Source organism: Hyperolius riggenbachi, chromosome 4, assembly GCF_040937935.1.
Source record: "Hyperolius riggenbachi isolate aHypRig1 chromosome 4, aHypRig1.pri, whole genome shotgun sequence".
NCBI lineage: Eukaryota > Metazoa > Chordata > Amphibia > Anura > Hyperoliidae > Hyperolius > Hyperolius riggenbachi.
In genome coordinates, this window is record NC_090649.1 from 366,640,461 (window position 1) to 366,659,088 (window position 18,628).

At 45.4% G+C, this 18,628-nt stretch overlaps 1 protein-coding gene across 3 annotated transcripts in view; it reads left to right on the top strand.

The window, feature by feature from the left end:
• The window catches only part of GRM1 (glutamate metabotropic receptor 1), a 616,944-nt gene that overhangs the window by 39,165 nt on the left and 559,151 nt on the right, over positions 1 to 18,628 (top strand). The window contains exon 1 of one of the 3 annotated variants that reach the window (XM_068231983.1): positions 18,002 to 18,045. The exons of the other annotated variants lie outside the window; for them this stretch is intronic. Within the exon in view, the coding sequence (XP_068088084.1) occupies positions 18,009 to 18,045 (37 nt within the window). The 5' untranslated portion in view covers positions 18,002 to 18,008. Of the gene's footprint in view, positions 1 to 18,001; positions 18,046 to 18,628 lie in introns of those variants that run through there. 3 annotated transcript variants of the gene reach the window in all.

Here is an 18,628-nt window from a genome sequence, read left to right on the forward strand (position 1 = left end):
CGTAGGGACAACTGCCTTATGAAGGCACATGGAGAAAAGGCACAATGGGAAGAGCACCAGAGGAAAAGCAGCACACAAAAGAAAAGCCACCCTCCTTCTCCTCTTCCTCCTTCAGGTGCAGCCTCTTCACAGCCTCCCTTACACCTTCACAGCCACCCTCCTCCACTTCGCCTCGGACCTTGAGTGGTTCCTGCTCCTCTGCCCACAGCAGCCAGGTGTCTGTGAAGGAAATCTTTGAGCGGAAGAAGCCAATTTATGCCAATCAACTACCTGCCCAGCTTCTGACAGCTGGCTTGGCAGAACTGTTAGCTCGCCAGCTTTTACCATACCAGCTGGTGGACTCTGAGGCCTTCCGTAAATTTGTGGCCATTGGGACACCGCAGTGGAAGATGCCAGGCCGCAATTATTTCTCTAAAAAGACGATACCCAAACTGTACTGTGAAGTTGAGAGGCAAGTGGTGTCATCTCTGGCACACAGCGTTGGGTCAAGGGTCCACCTGACCACGGATGCCTGGTCTGCCAAGCACGGTCAGGGCAGGTACATTACTTACACTGCCCATTGGGTCAACCTGGTGACCGATGGCAAGCAGGAAGTATGTGGTGGTGCAGCGGACTAACTTGTGACACCTCCACGGCTTGCAGGCAGGCCTCCTGCCACCTCCTCTCCTCCTGCTACATCCTCTTCGCTGTCATCATCCTCCTCCTGCTTGGCTGAGTGGCAGTTCTCTACTCTACTGGTGCTCCTCTCCAGCTACACAGCCCCAGCTCCCCAGGGCCTATGCTGCATGCCAGGTACAACGGTGTCATGCCATCTTAGACATGTATTGCCTCAAAGCAGCTCTCCTGGCTGCTCTTAACAAACAGGTGGATCAGTGACTGACCCCGCAGCAGCTGGAGATCGGCAACGTGGTGTGTGACAATGGCAGCAATCTCATTTCCGCTTTGATTTTGGGAAAGCTGACACATGTACCCTGCATGGCACATGTGCTGAATTTAGTCATTCAAAGCTTTGTGTCAAAGTACCCAGGCTTAGAGGACGACCTGAAGCAGGCCAGGAAGTTGTGTGGGCATTTCAGGCGGTCTTACACGGCCATGGCATGCTTTGCGGACATTCAGCGGAGAAACAAGTTGCCGATGAGACGCCTGATTTGCGATAGCCCGACTCACTGGAATTCGACCCTCCTTATGTTCTCTCGCCTGCTACAACAGGAGAAAGCCGTCACCCAGTACCTCTACAACTACAGTAGAAGAACACAGTCTGGGGAGATGGGGATGTTCTGGCCCAACAACTGGACACTCATGAAAAATGCATGCAGGCTCATGCGGCCATTTGAGGAGGTGACCAACCTGGTGAGTCACAGTGAAGGCACCATCAGCGACTTGATCCCATAAGCTTACTTCCTGGAGCGTGCCGTGCGTAGAGTGGTGGATCAAGCTGTGGAGGAGCGTGAACAGGAACAGTTACAGGAGGAAGCGTTGTGGGATCAATTCTCATCAGAACCAGATGTTTCCTCAACACCTGCGGCAGCACAGAGGGGGGAGAAGGAAGAGCAGGAAGAGTCATGTGGGGAAGAGAAGTCAGACACGGATGATGAGGAAGGTGTTTCTTTGGAGGAGGAGGTGGCGGCAGAAGGACAACTGCAGCAGGCATCGCAGGGGGCTTGTGCTGCTTAACGTTCCGGTGGTATTGTTCGTGGCTGGGGGGAGGAGGAGGACTTACCTGACATCACTGAGGAAGAACAAGAGAAGATGGATAGTACGTCTGGATCCAACTTTGTGCAGATTGCGTTTTTCATGCTGTCCAGCCTGTTGAGGGACCCCTCTAGTAGCCACGCTACTAGACCCTCGGTATAGGCACAAAGTGGCGGACATGTTACCAAGTCACTTGAAGGCAGAAAGGATGCAGCACTTGCAGAACAAGCTGGCAACTATGCTTTACAAAGCGTTTAAGGGTGATGTCACAGCTCAACGCAATAAAGGTACCACTGCCAGTAATCCTTCTCCCATGTCCACGCAGGCAAGGACAGGACGCTCCAGCGATCTCATGGTGATGTCAGACATACGGACATTCTTTAGTCAAACGCCTCGCCTTAGCCCTTCTGGATCCACCCTCCACCAACGCCTGGACCGGCAGGTAGCCAACTACCTTGCCTTAAGTGTGGATGTAGACACTGAGCAGCGATGAACCCTTGGACTACTGGGTGCACAGGCTTGACCTGTGGCCAGAGCTGTCCCAATTTTCCATCCAACTTCTGTCTTGCCCTGCCTCAAGCATCCTGTCAGAAAGAACCTTCAGCGCCTTTGGAGGCATTGTCACTGAGAAGAGAAGTCGCGTAAGTCACAAAAGTGTTCAGTACCTCAGCTTTATCAAAATGAATGAGGCATGGATCCCAGAGGGCTACTGCCCACCCCAAGACTAAGTCAGTCCCCACACACAGCATCTCTGCCTGCACGCAGTGTGACTGCCTGCCCCAAGACTAAGTCGCTCCTCACACGGCACCTCTGCCCGCAGGCCGCTTGACTGACTTCTCCGCCACCACCAACATGGTCCAGGACTCCAGGTAGATTCCTGAATTTTTAAGGCCGCTGCTAGCAGCGGCCGCTATAATAATTTTTCTGGTGCATGTACATGCCTGCCTAATTTTTCTGGCTGCACTGCAGCTGCAACAACAAAACAAAAGGCATGTACATGTGCCAATTCCCCTTCGTGATCATTAACTTGCCGCGTTGAAGAGACTTGCGTATCACAATTAAGCAATGACCGACGGCTATATGAGTGTCTCCGGGGGGGGGGGGGGGGGGGGGGGGCACACTCAAGATAATAAGGTTGTTACTTCATTGTGGACAGACCAAATTTGATCAGCTGGACAGTCACTGTTGTTCTATCATTGAGCTACCACCTGCACTCTCGCCATGGTGCGCACCAGTCCAGCACAGCCGTCACTACACAAACAGCTGTTTGCGGTGCGTTACACAGTGAGTTTGGTGTGTCAGTGTGAAGCAGTACCCTAATTACACTCCCTGATTGATGCATACACATGCAAGATGTTTTAAAGCACTTTAAGCCTGCAATTTAGCATTCAATGTGATTTCTGCCCTTAAAGCGCTGCTTTGCGTCAAATCTAGATTTTCCCCCGGGACTTTTGGCATCTATCCCACTCCGCCATGCCCCCCTCCAGGTGTTAGACCCCTTGAAACATCTTTTCCATCACTTTTCTGGCCAGCATAAGTGTTTCTAGTTTTCAAAGTTCGCTTCCCCATTGAACTCTATTGTGGTTCGCGAAAGTTCGCGCAAACGAACTTTTGCGGAAGTTCGCAAACCCGGTTTGCGAACCGAAAAATCGGAGATCCGAGCCATCTCTAGTCATCATTGGGAGATTTTACATGATATTTTCCCACTACTGTTATATAGTTGTCTAACATAAAACATGGTAGATTAGATATGAATCCATTATTTCATATGTATGCCCATAGAGAATTTTAGAGTGGAGGCTCAATAATATTTCATTCTTAATTAGATATTCAGTACTAATGGATCTGAGGGTAACAAGGCATCTTTACTTAAGTACTTTATCCACCACTACAGTATATCTACGTCCTCTGCGACTTCATCTAAGCCACGGGGATGTAGATGTACATCTTGTAGCTGAAGCACAGCTGTCAGGATTTGGGCTGGCTCCTGTGCAAAACCTCTGAGACTTATCTGCTGCAGCACTTATTGGTGAAAAAAAATATATGTTCCCTGAGCCAATAAGATTGAGTTTTATCTTTAAATATACTTTTATTTTCTTAGTTCATGGTGAAAAATGCACACTGTAACATTATTTCAGAATCAAATTTCCTTACCTTAAATTGTGGCAGGAACATAATTTAAAATTTGTGATAAATGGTAGAAATAGCCAAACAAAATTTGTGTTTTTTATTTATAGTGGTGCTTTTTATTTTTAAACTGGAATTCATAAAACTGAGAAATGTATTTTTTTCAAATGTTTCCTCTTTTTCCCATTAAAATACATAGAAGACAAAATTGTTCAAGGGAAATAATGCCATTGCTAGAAAGGTTAGTTAGTCTTAAAAAAAAATATATATTTCATTTAGGTGTCTTAAGTAAGGATAAAGTTATTGCTAATTAAATAAGGACATAGCTAAAATGTCAAAACTGCTCTGGTCCATAAGGGGGAAACAAAGTCTGGATGTGAAATGGTTAATCTTGGTCTTGGATATCCCTGAGACTTTATAAACCAATGGTATAAACACTGTCAGTTAGTTAAGGGTGCTGAAGGCTGAAGGTGGTAGGCCCCACCAGTCAAAAGTTTCCAGACAGCACTCCATTCATATGACTTATACAAATAAATTCAATCATTGAGCACTTTATTTACAAACAGTACATAAATCCATGTAAGATCAACTTCAAACAATGTGTTCCTGTGACAACAGTTGCACGTATTATCAAGAAGCCAAGGTGCATTGGACTGTAATCATACTCCCCTACAAGATGGATATCACCCTTACATTCAGAAGAATAGTGAGAATGGTAGATAAAAAGCCAAAGGTATCTTCCAAGCCAAAATGCCACTTGGAGTATGTTCTTTGGACTGATCAGACAGGACTGAAACCTTTTGACAAATTGCATGCATTGCAGCTCTACATCCACATATGCATAACAATTTTGGCAGGTGCCTCTAAAAGAGAAATGGCTATACTAGGGGCTTGAAACTACTGGACTGCAATGGGAGACATGATCATTGCTACATTGCTATGGCACAAAGAAGAAATGTTCTCATGACTTGTGGAGAACTCTGTGGAGAGTTTGGGCTGCCTGTGGGTATATTGCAATCAGAAAATTGGACAAGCATCATACTAAAAATTATATCTAAAATGTGACAACCAGTATGTGCTAGAGAAAACTAGCCAATTAGTAAAAAGACCTCTCTAAGAAGTGGGAGTTGCTTGCGACATGCATCAAGGCATCAAGGCTCAAAAAAATATACAATTAAAAAAAATACATAAATAGTTACCTTTGGGACTGAACTTTTTTAAATTGTATATCATGAGGGTATATTACTGTTACTTCTTAAAGGGAGGGTCCACGGAGTTGGTTAAAAAAATAAAAATATGAATCCACTTACCTGGGGCTTCCTCCAGCCTGTGGCAGGCAGGACGTGCCCTCGACGCCGCTCCGGAGGCTCCCAGTCTTCTCCGGTGGTTCACCCGACCTGGCCAGGCCAGCTTCCTGGTCGGGCTTCTCCTTGCGCTCCAACATGCGTCTCACGTGGTCACGCTGATGTCATTGAACGTCCTACGGACTGTACTGCGCAGGCGCAGAACTGCTGCGGCTGTGCAGTACAGCCTGGAGGACGTCCAATGACGTCAGCGCGACCGCATGAGACGCACGTTGGAGCGCACAAGAGCCCGACCGGAGAAGACCGGGAGCCTCCGGAACGGCGTTGAGGGCACGTCCTGCCTGCCACAGGCTGGAGGAAGCCCCATGAAAGTGGATTAGTATTTTTCTTTTTTTATCTAACTCCGTGAACCCTCCCTTTAAGTTATGGGCATGTAGTTAGTGATGGACTCAAAACTGAAAAAATATTGGCGCCATACATTGTACTAGGGAAAAAATTTAAATGTTGCAATAACCGGGACAAATGGGCAAATAAAATGTGTGGGTTTTAATTACGGTAGCATGTATAATTTTAAAACTATAATGGTCGAAACCTGAGAAATTATGATTTTTTTTCAATTTTTCTTATTTTTCCTGTTGAAAACACAGTTAGAATAAAGTAATTTTAATCAAAAAGTACCCCCAAAGAAAGCCTAATTGGTTGTGAAAAAAGCAGGAAATAGGTTGTTTCAGTGTGAGCTGTAGGAATAACGTTATAGACAAATGAATGGAAGGAGTGCTGACAGGTAAAATTGCTCTGGTTTTTAAAGGGGAAAACACTTGGAGGTGAAGTGGTTAATTGACACCTAATTGGGAAAATTCTTGTTGAATGCAGTTGACAGTTAAGCCATTCTTTCTACTCTAAAATGTCTGTAAATGCCGTACTGAAAAAGTAAGACAGCATTGCACATAGACCAAATTACTGATAACACAAAAACGTCTGCCTTTAAATGTTTCAGTGCTATTGGGATGTTCTTATGTTATTCTGCCTGTAGCTTGAACTGCTGTGGGAAACAAAGCCAGGGCATAGATGACCAGCAAGCTGACACAGCTGCCACTGTGACTGCAGCTGTTGGGAAATACTAGTGTCCCTAAAGCACCTGGGGAAATTGTACAGGCGGCAGAATAAAACCAAGTTCACATGGAAGAGCTTGGGAAAATATTGTAAATTCAATAAATAAGCAAACAGCTCTTTTTAACTCACTTCCTGTAGCCTCTTCATCTTACAATGTTCCCAAAGAATGCTGTAAAAATACCTGTTTTTGATGGTTATGTCATTGTGACATAAACTTCTGTTTAAAAGCAAACCTGTTTAAAGAATACACTTAAAAAGACCTGTGTTAAAAAATATCTTAATAATCTGAATGCATGTGGAGACATAATGGTCAATTAACGTTTTTTCTTCTGAGTTTTCTCCTATTTGATATTTTCATACCAATAAAATGACTTTTAAACTACCAGCAAACAGGAAAATACTCAGAATAATTTTAACAGTACTTTTCTTTTACCTATTTTTTGGTACTTTTTAATTGCAAAAGTGCTGAACAGTTAGATGAATAAATTTCTCCTCGGAGAAAACTCAGGAGAAAAAGTGAATTGAATAGAGGCCAGAAGTTTGAAATCAGGATGATACCATTTATTGGCTAACTAAAAATGAAGAAGAATAAAGGCCAATAAGTGATAATTAGGACTTGCTTACTGTTTGTTTTGGGGTCTTTAAATTTTATAATTGATGTTTTTTGTGTCTTGTGGGGAACAGGAATACTGTGACTCGGTGCCTTACATTTGTGTTCATCTGTGTATTTTAGAATAACTGCTTTGAAACATTTGTCTAACTTTAAAGAGAAACCAAGGATTGATCTTTATTCCATCCTGTAGGGATAGCCCCTTTCCCATGAGAAACCTTTACTTTTTCTCAATTAGATTATCAGGGAAGTCTGTATGGTTGATATTGTGGTGGAACTCTTAGCACAGTGTGATGTCAGGGCCATGGCCCTGCCAGTTTCCAGTCTGTGAACCTCACTGCAATGGGAGAAATAACTGTTTCCAACTGCCAAGCAAGCCATATCTCATGCTGTATACAGTGGGATGCAAAAGTTTGGGCAACCTTGTTAATCGTCTTGATTTTCCTGTATAAATCGTTGGTTGTTACAATAAAAAATGTAAGTTAAATAAATCATATAGGAGACACACACACTGATATTTGAGAAGTGAAATGAAGTTTATTGGATTTACAGAAAGTGTGCAATAATTGTTTAAACAAAATTAGGCAGGTGCATACATTTGGGAACCACAAAAAAGAAATAAAATCAATATTTGATAGATCCTCCTTTTGCAGAAATGACAGCCTCTAAACACTTCCTGTAGGTTCCAATGAGAGTCTGGATTCAGGTTGAAGGTATTTTGGCCCATTCCTCTTTACAAAACATCTCTAGTTCATTCAGGTTTGATGGCTTCCGAACAAGGACAGCTCTCTTTAACTCACACCACAGATTTTCAATTATTTTCAGGTCTGAGGACTGAGATGGCCATTCCAGAACATTGTACTTGTTCCTCTGCATGAATGCCTTAGTGGATTTTGAGCAGTGTTTAGGGTTGTTGTCTTGTTGAAAGATCCAGCCCCAGCGCTAGGGATGATCGAAACAGGCGATTTCCAATATCGCGGTAATTCCGCATTCCACGGTAACGAAATTCCGTCACCTCTACATTCCGGTGGATCCCTGCAATATTCTGCGGAATTCCGCATTCCGGGGGAACCATTTCTACAATGTTAAAGGGAACCTAATGGATGTTTCCTTTTAAACAAATGCCAGTTCCCTGGCAGTCCTGCTGATAACTTTAGTACTTGGCTGATAACTTTAGTGGTGGCTGAATCACAATCCTGATTACAATTTATTTGTTTTTGGAGCAGCAGGAGTTGTCGTAGGCCATCGGACCTAGAGGTGGTTTCACGGCGGTCATCACAATTTTTTTGTGGGAGCAGCAGGAGTTGTCGTAGGCCATGGGACCTAGAGGTGGTTCCACGGCAGTCATTACAATTTTTGTTTGGAGCAGCAGGAGTTGTCATAGGCCATGGGACCTAGAGGTGGCTCCACCGCAGTCATTATAGTTTTTTTTTGGAGCAGCAGGAGGTGTCGTAGGCCATGGGACCTAGAGGTGGTTTCACAGCGGTCATCATAATTTTTGTATGGAGCAGCAGGAGTTGTCGTAGGCCATGGGACCTAGAGGTGGTTCCACGGCAGTCATTACAATTTTTGTTTGGAGCAGCAGGAGTTGTTGCAGGCCATGGGACCTAGAGGTCGTTTCACAGCAGTCATTATAATTTTTTTTTGGAGCAGCAGGAGAAGTTGTAGGCCAAAAGCATAGGGTTAGGATAGAATATAACGTCGGACAGCTGCAAAAACTGCATTTTTATGATCTTAAAATGCAAAAATATGCAGCAGAGTTTGAGGCTTGAAATTCAGCAAAATTTTAATTTAGTCTGTCTAATCTTCATCATTAATCAGTGAGAGGGGCCTTGTAATTATCACTGATCAATGGCTCGTTCATTTTAATGAACGTTAGTATGTCCACATTGTCTGTGGACAGACGGGTCCATTGGTCAGTGACCACCCCACCTGCAGCACTAAATACTCGCTCAGAAAGAAAACTGGCGGCGGGGCATGCAAGAACCTCCAGTGCATACTGAGTGAGTTCAGGCCAGGTATCCAGTTGTTTTGTCCAATACTCCATGGGGTCATCATTACTCTCCATATTGTCTGGAGCACTGGCCAACCCCAAGTAATCATTCACCATATGGGCCAGCCGCTGGCGGTGACAGCTTTGCCCGCTGGTGGTGCTGCTGCTAGAAGGAGTATCTGGCATTGGCTGATAAAATTCCTTCAACATACTCAGCAGGTTCACAGATTGGCTATTGGTGCTGCTTCTGGGAGTGGGACCACCAGACCTCTGCTGAGTATGATGAGGCTTGGTAGCTTGGGCCCGGGATACAGGTGCAGGAAACGCATCTTCTACCCAACGAAGAAGTGCATCCCAGATGTGGCTCATCCTGGAGTCTGCTTGGGAGGGGGGTATGAACTGCCGCATTTTCCCCTTGCACCAGGGATCTAAGATGGTGGCCACCCACATATCAATCCTTGATTTTAGAGTTTTAATCCGGGGGTCCTTACTGAGGCACTGGAGCATATGCGCAGTCATAGGGAAGAGATGTCTGCCATTAATCACCTCTTCTTGGCTCTCAGAACTGTCGTCATGCTCCAGCTCCACATCAGAATCTTCTTCCCACCCACGGACAATGGGCTCTTCCGCTTTCACAAGCTCTGCCTCCTCATCCAGGACTTGAGCATGCTCACTCACTCCCCCACTTGACTGACCACTGTTCAGTAGGGCTTCCTCCCCCCTGTCCAAGCACTTTGTCAAGAGCCTTGTCCAGCATGAAGACAATAGGGAGCACTTCTGATATGCTGCAGTGCTCCGCACTGACCAATTTTGTTGCCTGCTCTAAAAGGCTCCAAGAGTTTGCACACCTGTCCAATCAGCTGGCACTGGTTCCCAGTAATGTAGTCCAGTGGCCCTGTTCTGGAGGAAGATGTCTGAGACAGGTATAGCCTGACCGCCATTCGCTGCTCCCACAACCTCTCCAGCATGTGGAGGGTGGAGTTCCACCATGTCGGACAATCAGAAATAAGCCTATGATGCAGCAGGCTATATCAGAGCTGCAGCAGTTTCAAGGCCGCGGTGGCGGTTGTGGAGCGACAGATGTGGGCTGACACTTTTCGTGCTGAAGCCACAGTGTCCTTCAACCCATCAAAAGTTCATAAAAATTTCTAGACTACAAGGTTGAAGACGTGGGCCACCTTCAGAAATGGCGGCCAGCATGTTGGCACCATTATCAGACACCACTACACCTGTCTCCAGTTTTCGGGGGAAAAGCCACTGCCGAATCTGATCCTGTAAAGCTGCAAGGATTACAGATCCGGTTTCCCTGTTCTCGTCCATGGATTCGAGTTTCAGCACTGCTTGGCATTGATGGTGCTGCAGACCAGTGTAGGAGCGGGACCACTTGCTGGGAGGCTCAGCAACGGCGGACTGGCCTTGGACAGAACAGGTAGCAGAGGGAAGTAGAACATGCTTCCCCTTTAACCCACGTGGTGGCACCACCAGCTGAGATGCCCCAGATCTTGCACCCTCCTCAGCAGCTCCATGGAGGGTGACCCAATGGGCGGTAAAAGTTAGATACTTTCGCTGCCCATGCCTGCTGCTCCAGCCATCCATAGTGAAGTGCACCTTGCCACCAACAGCGTGATCCATAGACCGGCCAACACACTCCACAATGTGCTGGTGAAGGGCAGGAATAGCATTCCTGGAAAAATAATGGTGGCTGGGGATCAGACATTGTGGAGCAACACTGTTCATCAGTCTGCGGAAGGGGGCACAGTCCACAAACTGGTAGGGCAGCAGCTGTTGGCCCAACAGCCTTGCCAGGAGAGCATTATTTTTGACAACAAAAGGATCACTTGCAGGGAGCATCAGCTTCCTCTGCAACATTTCTGGCAGAGGCCTGATGCTGGAACACTGGTGATTCAGAGAAAACCAACAAGGGTGATGATGATGTGCTTGCCGAGGTCTGTAGTCCTCTTCCAGCCTGGCATGCAGAGGGATTTGAAGTAGAATGGTTCGCAGGTTGGATAGTGACAGGACGACTAGAAAAAAGAAGAGGAGGGGCCTGTTGCTGCTGCTTTTTCTCCTGTTTTGGGGCCAAAAACTTTATTGGGGAAGGGGTATGAGCGACAGAACCAAAGTAAAATAAATCTACCTAACTTGAAATAAAAAACAGATAAAAAAAATAAGGGGGTGAAATAAAAAAAATAAATCAAAAACAAAATAAAGAAAACAAACACACAAAAAAATGAACTTAGAAAAAAAAAAAACTTGCACTACACTCAACTAATCAATCACCTAACTCTCTCACTCTGTCAAACACTAAGCCTGCGACCTGGCTGGCTCTGTCTAACCCTCTCCACACAGCAACTACTAGTACACTGCACTACAATCTATCACTCAAACTAACAATCTACTGTCACTCTCTCACAAATACACCTACTACTACTACTACTACTAACAGCTCACACTCAATCTAATTCTCTCTCACAGTTTTTAAAAATACTTTTGTTTTATATACAGTCTTTAAAAATACTATTGTTTTATGTTGAAACAACTAATATGGGTCTGTCTCTCCTCTCTCCAACATCAGACTGAAACCCACAAGCTTCGTGACTGTCACACCTCTCTTATATACAAAATGGGTGGGATAGCTGATGATAGGTAGCTAGGTGCTGGTTGCTAACGTAGGATTGATTGGTTTTTGTTAAGACTCTAATTGGTGCAGAAATTCCTTTTTTAATGCAGAAATCAGCATGTTTTAAGCTTCTGTGATGGGTCTATCCCTTCTGATCCTTCTGATTGGCTAATGCAGCTTTTACACGCTTCTGATTAAATTCCGACGGAATTCTGCATAGAAATGCTGCTATTTCCGATCACGGGCTCACCGGAACGGAATTGCCAATTTCGGACCGGAATCACTGAAATCTCCATTCCGCGGAATCCAACGAGCAACTCTACCCAGCGCAGCTTCAGCTTTGTCACTGATTCCCGGACATTGGTCTCCAGAATCTGCTGATACTGAGTGAAATCCATGCGTCGGACGGAAATCGATCATTTGGTCAGCGTTTGCGCAACGATTTCACAGTGATCGAATCTGCTGTATATCGGCGGGAAATCTTGTAAGTATATGGGCCCCGTAAGACTCACATATGTACAAAATACTTAGAGGAAAGATAAGGAGAGCGTATACCCCAAGCAACACGCAACTGCAATGCTTTGCTATATAAACTAAAATATCATAACTTTATTAATTAATTCATGGTACTCACTCACACAGTAAGCCCGCTAAACAACAATCTAGATGTCTCCTCAGAACCAAATGAACAGTCAAAACATGCACTGGTCTGCAAATGTAAATGATAGCAGAGTTCCACCAACAGCAGCAGAATACATGTACTTGATGTGTATCAGTGTGAACCAAGCAAGGCTCCCTGGTTAAGTTCACAGCAAGATGCCAGTAAATGCCACATGGGTAATTGTGTTAGCAGCAAGCAAACATGCAAATATAGCTGGATAGATTGTTGCCACAGCATGTGGTTAAGTAGCAGCAGACAGTCATGCAGGTAAAGCTGGGGTAATAGTTACATCAACATATAATGAAGCAGTTAGGGCAATAGATCCCTGCACAGCAGACAAGAGAAAGGCCGACACTGTAAGCACTTGTGATCATAGTAATATATGGAATTGAATCCTATCATCTGCAGTTCATAGCAACAAGAAGAAAACCGCATGCAGTACCGAATCAACGGCATCTGCTCTCCTGATAAAGCTGTGTATAGTCCTTTGACTGTTTGAAACAAGTCCCTGAAAACGATGCTGCATTCAAGTCCACTGTCGTTGGTGGCGTTCTGGTTCGTGAGGTCACAGATGCCCCCAGCCAGGGGATAGTCAGCTGACTAGTTCAGGTGTACAAGGCAGAGGAGACTGGGCCTACCGGGAAGAGAGGGCTGCAAGCAGGGTATCAGGGCAGCGATCACATGTCCACCAGGCTTCCCACGCTAGCCCACGACATGTTTTACCGGTCACTTCCAGTTTCCTTAGGTGGGCGTGGAATTTACAGACAACGTCACACACACACACACATCTCTGTATTCATGTGGAAGGCGTCCAATCGTTGCACACGGCCCCCACCCCGACCTCGCCCACCAGAGGAGGGAGGCAATGAGGTCTATGACATCATGTCCATCCAGGATCGGAGGGGGGCGGAGACAGAACCGCAGTGAAACGAACGCCGCACGAGCATTCAAAAAGAAAGTAAATATAACTACGGCCACCCCAGGGGTGGTGCCCGCCACACCCCTCCTCCATGCCGGAGCCGAGAGCGCGGTCAGAAGAGACTTCATCCCGGAACGGGGGTGGGACGGGAGGGAAGGGGCAGGCACAGCACTCGGGAAGCCGAGATATGAAAGCCAAAATATAATCTCAGGAACAGTCTCATATAGTACAGTATATTAGAAAAGGCTCAAACAACATATCCGCATCAATCACCTCCCCTGTCTCCCTGTGGACTACCTGGGAGAGGGGTAGGAAGATAACCACATATTGAATATATGCTGTCAGAAGACTGACAGCAACTGGAAACTTCCAGACACCTTTATCAGAATATCTTGACACACAAAAACAGCTCTGCGGAGGATAGCGTAGTGGAATGCCACATACATTGTTAACCAAGGTGAAAACACGGGGGGGGACAAAGATGTCCCCAGGTCCACACAGCAGAAAAAGAAGCCGCCCACATATACTTAATTAATTTTGAAAATATGTGTTTTGTATCAAAAAGGCAGCTGCTTTTATTGTAGTTTTCTTAAGTAGTTCATGTTTTATAATATGAATTCAGAATCAATGAGGTATATACACAATGTCTATAAAGTGGGCTGACATTTTTGGCTTATGTCAGCGATACTTGCATTGCAACTCTAAGATAATTATGTCATAAGACTTGCTACAAGTCTTTTACTGAATTGTTTAGCCATGGTCACCCTGAATTATGCAATATGCATTAATATGATATAATTGCTAAGCAATGTGTGGTTACAAAGTCAAAATTATAACGTTGCTAAAGTATGTACAGACTAACCAGCAAGCTCATGGTGACCCAGAACTCATTGGAGTGTGTATTAGGTGAAGGGTGGGGTCGCCTCATTGGGCCATGCCCGGGTCAAGGATCCCTAGAGCAGGGCGTAGCTTAGGCGAAAGGGGGCATGACCTTGATCAAGTCTGGAATCCATAAGTTCACAAGGTGTCGATAAAAGGTGGAGTGCCCTGGGCGGCCAGGATGCAAGATAAGCAGGAGGAGGCAGGAAACAGCCTTTTTCAGGACAGGAGCAAAGTAGCTTAACGCTAAAGTATGTGTGATTCTATTATTTAATAGCAATGCAGAAAAATTATTATGTTGGATTACATTATTATTATTTCAGTTATCAAGAATACATACAATCGCTAGGAATGATGTAAAGGGTAGCTGGAATGGGTGTTGTTGCTAGGTGACTGTCCTATTCTCTTGCACAAACTTTACAGATCATAGATTTCTGCAAGCTTTTCTTTGTCCTGCGGAAGGCCAGCCACCTAGGAACAGCTCACTGGCAGAGAAGCACACGCCTGTTGGAAGCTCTTGTAATGTTAACTTCAGGATAACCAGTTTCCAAGGCCACCAGTAATGCTTGACAGGGGTTTTCACCTCAAGGCTGGCTTGCCACATTAAGAATTGCAATGTAACTTTAGTAGAAGAAGCACTAAGAGTATACATAAGTATAAACTGATATCATCTAACATCAAGAAGTTGTAAATCAGGATGATACCATTTATCATCTAACATCAACTTCATTTCAACTAAGATTTGTGATTTGAAAAGATACAAATGTCAACTATGGCTTAGTAAAGCTGGCCATACACTGGCCCGATTTGCCGCCGTTTCGACAGCAGATTCGATCACTGGGATCGAATCTGCTGCCAATCGTTCGCGCTACACGGCGAATTTCGATCCATTTCGTCTGATCCCGTCGATCGCTCTGTGCGGAAAATTACCGACGATCGCCCGCGGGTAGGGAGCGCGTCGCTAGCGGCGTTCGAGTGCCCGACGACCGACGCAGTAGAGCCCGCATACATTACCTGCTCCGCCGGCGCGACTCCAGTCCCCGGTCACCGCACTTTGTCTGCGCTCTGGTCTCCAGGTCCGGCATGCCTCACTTCTTCTAGCCCGGCAGGAAGTTTAAACAGTAAAGCGCCCTCTACTGTTTAAACTTCCTGCCGGGCTAGAAGAAGTAAGGCATGCCGGACCTGGAGACCAGAGCGCAGACAGAGCAGCGGTGACCGGGGGCAGTCGCGCCAGCGGAGCAGGTAATGTATGCGGGGGGGGAGCGGCGGCGGCAGCAGCAATACCACCACAACAGATTGTGAACGGTTTCAGGCTGAAATCGGTTCACAATCTGTTTGCAGTAAAGGTAGCCATATGATCCCTCTCTGATCAGATTCGATCAGAGAGGGATCTATCTGTTGGTCGAATCTGATGGCAAATCGACCAGTGTATGGCTACCTTAACATGTATTAAAGTGAACCCGAGGTGAAAGTGATATAGAGGCTTCCATATGTATTACCTTTTAAGCTATACCTGTTGCCTGGCTGTCCTGCTGGTACTCTGCCTCTAATACGTTTAGCCATAGACCCTGAACAAGCATATGCAGATCAGGTGTTTCTGACAATATTGTCAGAACTGACAAGATTATCTGCATGCTTGTTTCTGGTGTAATTCAGACACTACTGCAGCCAAAGGTCTCCCAGGCAATAAGTATTGTTTAAAGTTAAATAAATATGGCAGCCTCTATATTACTCTCACCACGGGTTCACTTCAAGATTAGCTCAGCTGAGCTTGTGGTCAGGTCTAATGCCAACAGGCATAGTTTAACTCCTGCAGACCTGACAAAATATGATACCCAAATTGCAATGATAGTTAAAAACAGTATACATTAATTTAAAGGTTAAAAAATCAGACATGTTGGAAGCAACCCCAATAACATAAACTAAATAGTTTAAAATATTCTTTAATAAAGATGTTATGCCAGTAATGTCCTCCCATCAAAAGGCACATATTTGTGAGAGATAGAAGAAAGTTGAATACAGTTAACAAAGAAGATAATTTCTTTGTGAACAAGAAAAAGATGTCAGTGCGGCACTCTCTAAGACAGCGAAAGGAAAAAGGGCTGCATCAGCAAACTCTCACCTCACATGCCTGATACTTCCAGCTTTGTCAAAAAACACGTCAGGACGTGTGCTCCGTGTAGAGAAGAAGAAAGAACTGTTGACTTGTACTCATAAGAAAAAGAACGTGCACCTTCCGTCTGCTGCTTGGTGGTGTTTATTAGATCAATCACGGCTTCAATGGAAGGATCATACAACAGTCAAAATGAGTTTAAGATCTGACCTGTGTGGCAAAAATGGTGGAGGAGGTGGGTGGCGGGCACTGGTGGAGGAAAGCGACGGCCGTTTCGTGTCGCTAGAACACTTTGTCACGCAGCGTTCCACCTGGATAGAGACGCTCTGCGTCTTCCCGGAGAAAACAAACACTAGCTCCACCCCTTCCGGGTCGGAAGAAGCTAATTTATTCATCTGATGTGGAGGATTGATAACATTTATGTCAGACTGTCTTAAAGGACCACTGTCGCAAAAATCTTAAAATTTTAAATATATGTAAACATATACAGATAAGAAGTACAGTTTTTTAAAATGAGTAATAAATTACTTTTCTCCTATGTTGCTGTCACTTACAGTAAGTAGTAGAAATCTGACAGAACTGACAGGTTTTGGACTAGCTGATCTCATCTCCATGGGGGATTCTCTGGGTTTTCTTTATTTTCAAAAGCACTTAGTGAATGCCAGTTGCTCTATCCAACTGTCAAAAAAGTGTGCAGGCTGGCCAGCATTTTTTTGTATAAAATCTTTTTTCAAGGAGTGTCTTTATAAAGAATAAAGGCTATGCTGAGAATCCCCTATGAAGAGATGGACTAGCGCAAAACTGTCGGTAATGTAATTTTTACTATCTACTGTAAGTGACAGCAACATAGGAGAAAAGTAATTTATGGCTCATTTTACTCTGGCAGAAACATGATTCTTTATTGTATGTGTTTACATATATTTTAAATTTTAAGATTTTCGCGACAGTGGTCCTTTAAGAATCTCACATGAAAGTGAATGTGTTAGAAAGAGCTGATGAGTGGTATGCCACTGAAGGAATTCAGCAGGTCTGTTTGTCAATGGTATGAACATAGTCATATTGCCTTGGAATTGATGCAGAAAGATGCAACAATTTCAAAGCTATAGTATGTAAATTCTACACTTGCATATTTTATAGTATCCGCTAAATAAACAAAGTCAGTGGGAATTATCAGAATGTTTGGTAAACCTATTTATTACCACTAGGTACCACAGCTTGCCGTACAGCTATGGTAATTCATTAAAACTACATGTGGTTAAGCACAACTGTAAGCAGGTGCATGGTAACTATGCAACTGTTATTAACATTACCACAGAGGCAGCACTATTATAGAGGAGGCAAAGAGGCAAGGGGATCCCAGCAGTGCATGTGACACGGACGAGCAGGACAAAAAGGCAAGGGGTTCCCTGCAGTGCATGTGACGTGGATCCGACCAGCGCATGTGACACTGACACAGCAAGCAGGAGAGAGAGGTAAGGGGATCCCTGCAGTGCATGTGACACGGACACAGCGAGCAGGAGAGAGAGGTAAGGGGATCCCTGCAGTGCATGTGACACGGGACACAGCGAGCAGGAGAGAGAGGTAAGGGGATCCATAGCAGTGCATGTGACACGGACACAGCGAGCAGGAGAGAGAGGTAAGGGGATCCCTGCAGTGCATGTGACACGGACACAGCGAGCAGGACAGAGAGGCAAGGGGATCCCTGCAGTGCATGTGACACTGACACAGCGAGCAGGACAGAGAGGCAAGGGGATCCCTGCAGTGCATGTGACACTGACACAGCGAGCAGGACAAAGAGGCAAGGGGATCCCTGCAGTGCATGTGACACGGACACAGAGAGCAGGAGAGAGAGGCAAGGGGATCCCTGCAGTGCATGTGACACTGACACAGCGAGCAGGACAAAGAGGCAAGGGGATCCCTGCAGTGCATGTGACACGGACACAGCGAGCAGAAGAGAGAGGCAAGGGGATCCCTGCAATGCATGTGACACGGACACAGCAAGCAGGAGAGAGAGGTAAGGGGATCCCTGCAGTGCATGTGACATGGACACATCGAGCAGGACAGAGAGGCAAGGGGATCCGTAGCAGTACACGTGACACTGAAACAGCATGCGGGACAGAGAGGCAAGGGGATCCCAGGCATTGCACCTGACGTTGCTGCTCTCTCTCTGCACCACCGAAGCCACCATAACCAGTCAGGTCTGCAGTCATCCTATCACTGTGCTCTACTCACGATGTTGCAAAGGAGGGGGCATGGACACGTTACGTAGCTATAGGGAGGGGTTTTTTTTCATACTGGGGACACATAGGGTGAGGAGCTGCCTCATACTGGGGGCACATCTGGCTATGGGGAGGAAAGCTGCCTAATATTTGAGGCACATTTAACTATTTATATTGGGGAGGGGGATGCCTCATATTGGGGGCACATCTGGCATTTATACTGTGAAGGGGGCTATACTGGGCGGGGCTTATACGTGTGTCAATCTCTCTCTTCTTTTGTTTCTAAGGGAAAATTGGGTACCTCAGCTTATAAACGGGTCGGTTTATACACAAGCATATACAGTATTTCTCTATTTTATGTTGTTGTGGCTCTAACAT